The sequence below is a fragment of the Triticum aestivum genome, chromosome 6D, assembly GCF_018294505.1.
Source record: "Triticum aestivum cultivar Chinese Spring chromosome 6D, IWGSC CS RefSeq v2.1, whole genome shotgun sequence".
Lineage (NCBI taxonomy): Eukaryota > Viridiplantae > Streptophyta > Magnoliopsida > Poales > Poaceae > Triticum > Triticum aestivum.
In genome coordinates this window covers 25,570,208-25,578,213 of record NC_057811.1, presented here as the reverse complement: position 1 = coordinate 25,578,213, position 8,006 = coordinate 25,570,208, and the positions used below count along the sequence as shown (strand labels likewise).

General features: G+C 50.8%; 1 protein-coding gene across 1 annotated transcript; it reads left to right on the top strand.

Moving 5' to 3' along the window:
• The first annotated feature begins 3,381 nt into the window (after positions 1-3,381).
• LOC123140871 (probable metal-nicotianamine transporter YSL8) lies at positions 3,382-6,207 on the top strand. Its single transcript, XM_044560137.1, has 2 exons — positions 3,382-4,373; positions 4,499-6,207. Exons 1-2 carry the CDS (start codon positions 3,727-3,729, stop codon positions 5,961-5,963), a joined length of 2,112 nt encoding a protein of 703 aa, XP_044416072.1. The 5' UTR covers positions 3,382-3,726; the 3' UTR covers positions 5,964-6,207.
• The last annotated feature ends 1,799 nt before the right edge of the window (positions 6,208-8,006 follow it).

Genomic DNA, 8,006 nt, shown 5'->3' with positions numbered 1-8,006 from the left:
CTTGTGTGCTATCAAACATCACAACGTAAATGGGTGATTATAAAGATGCTCTACAGGTGTCTCCGAAGGTGTTTGTTGGGTTGGCATAGATCAAGATTAGGATTTGTCACTCCGAGTATCGGAGAGGTATCTCTGGGCCCTCTCGGTAATGCACATCACTATAAGCCTTGCAAGAAATGTGACTAATGAGTTAGTTACGGGATGATGCATTACGGAACGAGTAAAGGGAATTGCCGGTAACGAGATTGAACTAGGTATGATGATACCGACGATCCATTCTCGGGCAAGTAGCATACCGATGATAAAGGGAATAACGTATGTTGTTATTGCAGTTTGACCGATGAAGATCTTCGTAGAATATGTAGGAACCAATATGAGCATCCAGGTTCCGCTATTGGTTATTGACCGGAGATGTGTCTCAATCATGTCTGCGTAGTTCTCGAATCCATAGGGTCCGCACGCTTAACGTTCGATGACGATTTGTATTATGAGTTATGTGTTTTGGTGACCGAAGTTTGTTCGGAGTCCCGGATGATATCACGGACATGAAAAGGAGTCTCGAAATGCTCGAGAGGTAAAGATTGATCCGGAAGGGTTCCGGAGTGTATCGGGTACATACCGGAGTACCGGAGGGGTTACCGGAACCCCCCGGGGAAAGATATGGGCCATATGGGCCATAGGAGGGAGGCTAACCAGCCCACAAGGGGCTGGTGCGCCCCCCCACAAGGGAGGAGGCCGAATTGGTTTAGGGAAGGGGGCGCCACCCCCCTTTTCTTCTCCTACTCCCTCTCCTTCCCCCTTTCCACCTCCATGAGAAGGAAAAGAAGGGGAGCCGAGTCCTAGTAGGACTCCCCCCTTATGGCGCGCCCCCTAGGGCCGGCCTCCTCCCTCTCCCTCCTTTATATACGTGGGCAGGGCACCCCTTGGAGACACACCAATTGTTCTCTTAGCCGTGTGCGGTGCCCCCTCCACAGTTTACTCCTCCAGTCATAGCGTCGTAATGCTTAGGCGAAGCCCCGCTTGGATCACATCACCATCACCGTCACCACGCCGTCGTGCTGACGGAACTCTCCCTTGACCCTCTGCTGGATCAAGAGTCCGAGGGACGTCATCGAGCTGAACGTGTGCTGAACTCGGAGGTGCCGTACGTTGGGTACTTGGATCGGTTGGATCGTGAAGACGTTCGACTACATCAACCGCGTTAACCTAATTCTTCCGCTTTCGGTCTACGAGGGTACATGGACACACTCTCCCCTCTCGTTGCTATGCATCTCCTAGATAGATCTTGCGTGAGCGTAGGATTTTTTTTGAAATTGCATGCACGTTCTCCAACACTAATACTGTAGCATATAGTGTTGCCCCTATACAATTTAAAAAAATTGGCAACATATCACTGCCGAAAGTGTCAAAAAGCCGTGCGTGTGTGTGTGTGTGTGGGGGGGGGGGAATCCTTTCCAGACTGGGTTATTGAGAAATATATTACATTCTCGGACTTACTATTCGGCAAGAACTAATAGAAGTCGGGTAGCCTCATGATTTTGCTGGTACGAAAGCGAGAGTTTTGCAGAGGATGCCTTCACCCAGTACTGTAGCATCCAGTACACCCCTTCAACAATTGAAAATTTTCGACAACTCATTTTCAAAAGATCCTAAGAGCATTGGGGAGCAATTCGATTCAGAGTGGTCTGAAATTGGGCTAAAAAGGTTAAAAGATTGCCAGGCTATAATGTTTATTGAATTGAGACAAGAACGAGATGCCTTGCGAATTAACAAAGAAAAGAATGGTGATTCAGATAATAAAGATAATCCGGTTGTTGGAAAGCCGAATAAAAAAGTATGTGTACTGAATCTACTAAAGAAAAAGAAATGTTGCCAATTAGTACAATTGACCAAAAGAAGAATGATTCAAAGAGTAAATGTGCTTTGGTTGAAAAAGCCGAATCAAATAGTATATGCTTGGAATCCATCAAGTTCAAAGAGGCAAGCATTAAGAAAGGGTATGGCAAGCACAAAAGAACCATGCTTGATTTTTTCTGAAGTTAAGGAAACCTACTTCCTGCCCTGTGAGTTATTTGCCATAGGACTGAACAAGCATCAAGAACAAGAACAAGTGACCGAACAAAGTTTGGTGGACAAACATCTTCAAAGTGATTAGGCACGGAAGACGACACAGTATAAAGGAATGGTTTAATCTAACACACGTGCGGCGACCGGCTGGAATTTGGGTCGGTCGACCGACGCCTAGTGTTGGCTAATCAAATAACATGGGTATGAGAATCCAACCTAGTTGTAATCGAGCGTTATCCGATTACACACACAATCGTGTGGAATCTGTTTTCCTCAAAACAAGGAAACCATATTTGTGCACAAGTCTTCTTCCACAACATCGTCTTCTTTAGTGTCTCCTCCGTCTAAGGCCCCTCCGCCTCTCCATGCTGATGTGCTAATCTTAAGTGTTTGATCTTGGCAATAATGATGAAAATCCTTGTCCTGACCTTCTCCGCCCGGATGTCATGACGGCGGTGTGAGGACACACTTCATCCCTTTTTTGAAGGTCTTGCTGCGAAAAAAGTTGACTTAGTTGTAAGTGTTAAATTCATATCCTGTAAATGTTTTGCACCGTAGTTGCGTATCTTATGTACCCCATTTATTGATAACTTTGGTCTCATTACCTTGCATCAATTTGAATAAAGATTGTTGTATGCATTAGTACGATGCAGAACCTAGGTTTTTAACCTCTATCCCCCAAAAAAGTTTGGTTTTTCCTTCGTTTTCCAACATCTCGGCTGAGAAAAATAACTAGCAAGAAACATAAATTTGTTGAATATTCAAAGTAGTTTATTAGTGATTAATTAGCATGTCGGATATAATTTCGGCTCATCCCACACTTCTAATTTTGCTAAAATATATTGAATATTTTGTACTGTTATATATACATTTTATCAACTAATAAACAAAGATAGTATGTCGAAGTACCACATTCTTGTGATTCTGCTAAAACTTTTGTGCCTGAAAAATTCATTGGCGTCAGTCGATTTTTGAATGAGGTCAAAAAACGGGGTGACATGACGAACGCCGGCAAGGACCTCGCTAGAGACGGGATGATGATGCGAGCGGCAACAAGCTGCGACTTCCGAAAATCCTAAATCTAGGAAAGCCTATACCTGTTACGAAAACTTCCAACTAATCTAAACAACGATTAGAAAAACATTCGCGCATCGGATGGCTGTTGGTTTGATGATCCGACGCTCTAGATTTCGACTCGCACCATTTTTTTTCAGGCGCCTGTTTAATACTCCTAGATGCCCGTGTATTTTTTGCCAAAATTAGGCGCTGGCGCGCGCACGAGATGGCTTGTCGACCACCCGCTGCTTCACCTCACAGCATGACCACACGAAAATCCATCACACCTAATTTCTCTTCTCTTAGCGATCGGCAATCATAATTAGCAGCAAAAAAGACTAATCACTCTTTCGATCCATCGACCCCCTCCATCTCCGGCGCCCCTCCGCGGCAGGTAGAGAGAGGGGAAACCGTTGATCCGTCGACAAGATCGGTCGATCTCGAGGAGGCCGGCCGGATTACTGCATCCATCACATCGCATTTCAATTTGCATCGAGAAGACACCAAGAATTTGCGCCTCCACATATATATCCATCGATTGTAGCAACAATCAGGCAGGTGGGCGGCCGGCGTCGTGGGAGAAGGGCCGGAGGGCGATTTCTGATGGAGCCAGAGGAGGGCGCTGCCCCGGCGCCCGCGCCCACGCCCGCGCCGGCGGCGGCCCCGGTGCCACCGCGGGAGGCGATCTCGTTGGAGAAGGCGTTCGAAGGCAAGACCCTGCCGACGTGGAACGAGCAGATCACGGTCCGCGCCGTGGTGGTGAGCGCGGGGCTGGGCACCTTCCTCAGCTTCATCGTGATGAAGCTCAACATCACCTCCGGCATCGTGCCGTCGCTCAACGTCTCCGCGGGGCTGCTCGCCTTCTTCATGATGAAGACGTGGACGTCGGCGCTGGAGCGCTGCGGCGTCTTCCCGCGGCCCTTCACCCGGCAGGAGAACACGGTGGTGCAGACCTGCGTCATCTCCTGCTCCAGCATCGCCTTCTCCGGCGGCTTCGGCACCTACATCCTCGGCATGAGCCGCAAGATCGCCAAGGGCTTCGACGAGGCCAACAACACCATGAACGTCGAGGAGCCGTCGCTGTGGCGCGTCATGGCATACCTCTTCCTCGTCAGCTTCGTGGGGCTCTTCTCCATCGTGCCGCTCAGGAAGATCATGATCATTAGCTACCGCCTCACCTACCCCTCCGGCTCCGCCACCGCCCACCTCATCAACAGCTTCCACACGCCCCAAGGCGCCATCCAGGCCAAGTACGTAACCAATTTCTTCTTCTTCTTCTTCTTCTCCGGCAACGATCGACAATGGCGGATGTAGGAATATATATATATATATATATATATATATATATATGTTTGTTTGATGTTTGCAATGGCAGGCAGCAGGTGTCCATCCTGTTCAAGTCGTTTCTAGGGAGCTTCCTGTGGTCCATGTTCCAGTGGTTCTACACGGCGGGGGACTCGTGCGGGTTCGGCTCCTTCCCCACGTTCGGGATGGAGGCGTACAACCGGCGCTTCTACTTCGACTTCTCGGCGACGTACGTCGGGGTGGGGATGATCTGCCCCTACATCATCAACTTCTCGCTGCTCATCGGGAGCATCATCTCCTGGGGGATCATGTGGCCCTTCATCGAGAGCAAGAGGGGGGACTGGTACGACGCCAACCTCCCCAACAGCAGCCTCCACGGCCTCAACGGCTACCAGGTCTTCATCTCCATCGCCATGATCATGGGCGACGGCCTCTTCAACTTCTTCTCCATCCTCTTCCGCACCTCCTACGACATGTACCTCAAGCGCACGGGCCGCGCCAAGGCCAACGCCGCGGGGGTCCCCTTCGCCGGCGCCGGCCTCGCGGGCGCCAACGAGAGGCAGGCGCTCAGCTTCGACGACCGCCGCCGCACGCAGATCTTCCTCAAGGACCAGATCCCCACCGTCGTCGCCGTGGGCGCCTACGTTGCCCTCGCCGGCATCTCCGTCCTCGCCATCCCGCACATCTTCCGCCAGCTCAAGCCCAAGCACGTCGTCTGGGCCTACGTCGTCGCGCCCATCTTCGCCTTCTGCAACGCCTACGGCACCGGCCTCACCGACTGGTCCCTCTCCAGCAGCTATGGCAAGCTCGCCATCTTCATCTTCGGCGCCAACATCGGCGCCAAGGACGGCGGGGTCATCGCCGGCCTCGCCGCCTGTGGCCTCATGATGGGGATCGTCTCCACCGCCTCCGACCTCATCCAGGACTTCAAGACGGGGTACCTCACCCTCACCTCCCCGCGTGCCATGTTCGTGAGCCAGGTCATCGGCACGGGGATCGGTTGCATCATCTCCCCCACTGTCTTCTGGATCTTCTACCAGGCCTACGACATCGGCAACGACGAGGGCTACCCGGCGCCCTACGCCAAGATCTACCGCGGCATCGCGCTCCTCGGCACCAACGGCTGGGACCAGCTGCCCAAGTACTGCCTCAGGTTCTGCGCCGCCTTCTTCATCCTCGCCATCGCCATCTGCGCGCTCAAGGAAGTGGCCAACAACAAAACGTGGTGGATCAGGGACTACATACCCAGCGCGCTCGGCATGGCGGTGCCCTTCTTCCTTGGATCCTTCTTCACCATCGACATGTGCGTGGGGAGCTTGATACTCTACATGTGGTCCAAGTCCGACAGGCTGCACGCGCAGATGTTCGCGCCGGCGGTGGCATCGGGGCTAATCTGCGGCGACGGGATTTGGTCGCTGCCGTCGTCGTTGCTGTCGCTAGGCAACGTTGAACCACCCATGTGCCTGAGGGTCTTCGACGCCGACACCAACTACGAGGTGGAGCAGTTCCTTTCGACCTTACCCATCCCGGCGTAGCCACATGATCCACGCATACCATTTTTCTTCTTTTTCCTTGCATGCGTACACGTTATATGTTCATGATCCATTGATCAATTAATGGATGGATGATGCCCATGATAGCTCAAAGGTTAGCTAGTACAGTGTTCTAGCCTTGTACCGTAAGGACGTGTAGGATGGATTGGATGGTGGTCTATATGTATGTATTTGTGTAATTGTTGCATTCATTAATTTGTATTCTCACCGAATTTGATTGGTTTTACTTGTTCTTCTGCTTCCTCCACTACCGGAGTAACCTAATATACTGGTGGCCTTTTCTATGCCGACGGCTTTTTGTCAGGGCCATCGCTAGGCAACGTGGAACCGCCCATGTGCCTGAGGGTCTTCAACGCCGACACCAACTACGAGGTGGAGCAGTTCCTTGCGACCTTACCCATCCCGTAGGGACTACATACCCAGCGCGCTTGGCATGGCGGTGCCCTTCTTCCTCGGCTCGTTCGCCATCGACATGTGCGTGGGGAGCTTGATACTCCACATGTGGTCCAAGTCCGAGAGGCTGCACACGCAGATGTTCGCACCGGCGGTGGCGTCGGGGCTCATCTGTGGCGACGGGATATGGTCGGTGCCGTCGTCGTTTCTGTCGCTAGGCAACGTGGAACCGCCCATGTGCCTTAGGGTCTTCGACGCCGACACCAACTACGAGGTGGAGCAGTTCCTCGCGACCTTACCCATCCCACAGGCGTAGCCACATGCATGATCCGTCCATACCAACTTCTTCTTCGTCGTCTTCTTTATTTGCATGCGTACACGTTATGTCATTTGATTGCTTGTAGAGTTGCATATGTTCATGATCCATCGATCGATTAATGGATGGATAATACCCATGATATAGCTCAAAAGGTTAGCTAGTACAGTGTTCTAGCCCTTGTACCGTGATGAGTACGTGTAGGATGGATTGGATGGTGGTATATACGTATGTATGTGTCTAATTGTTGCATTCACTAATTTGTATTCTCAAGGAGTTTGATTGGTTCTTCAACTAATGTAGACTGATGTAACTAATCCTTGTGAACTGTGAAGAAGAGACCAATTGTCCTCCTGAAATCTTACATTCTTAAAAATTTGGTCCCAATTCTCTCAACATGCAAAGCGTCTACCTACCGGACGAGACTTGCCTGCTCCCCGCGCGTGCGCCTATCCGTGCTCCCGCATACATGACTTGATTTGATTGGAACAAAATAAGGCCCGGCCCTACCCCCTTAAAATCAGGGGGGAGATGATTAGATTAGAAAGGAAAAGGGGAAAAAGACAGCCGTAGGATGAAGTGGGAGCACGGATGGGAGCATGCGGAGGGAGCAGGCATGCCGGATCCCTACCTCAACGTCTCATTAAGCAATGCATTTAAGTCATGCCATATTAGCAAGCATGCAACACACATGGTAAGTCGGCTATCATGCCATATCCGCAAGCATGCAATTAAACAATCAAATTTTCCTACGCTACCGTGATGCCATGTCATCACTTATGTTTTCTTTTTTTTTTCTTTACTTCAGTTTACTAACCATGAGTCCATTATCTCCTCCATGCAAAAACAAGCAGCAAAATTGGTTGGCTGTTCACATCTCCACTATCTTGATTTCTCCCTCTCTGTACCAACGTTGCATCCCCACTATCTTTAACATGGAAGATGAAAACATGACCTCTCCATCTTCCATCCACTATCCCATAGGCTCTTCATCTCTCACATGGTCCCTCTGCTCCGTGTCCATATAACTAGCATGCTCTCGCGTCTCTCGAGTTGCAATCCATCGAGCCGTCTCTCCATCCAGAGAAAATCCAGTCCTTCCCAGGCGGGCGTGGCGGCTGAGCGGCGATCACCGGTCAGAATTCTCTCCGGCTTAGGGAGGAATGCTGGTCTGCCTCGGGTCCGGCCTCGCACCACCCATCGTTTAACAACAAAAAAGCTACACGAGGTGGAGCAGTTCCATGCGACCTTACTCATCCCGCAGGCATGGCCACATGATCCACCCATGCCATTATTATTTTTCTTCTTTTTCTTTG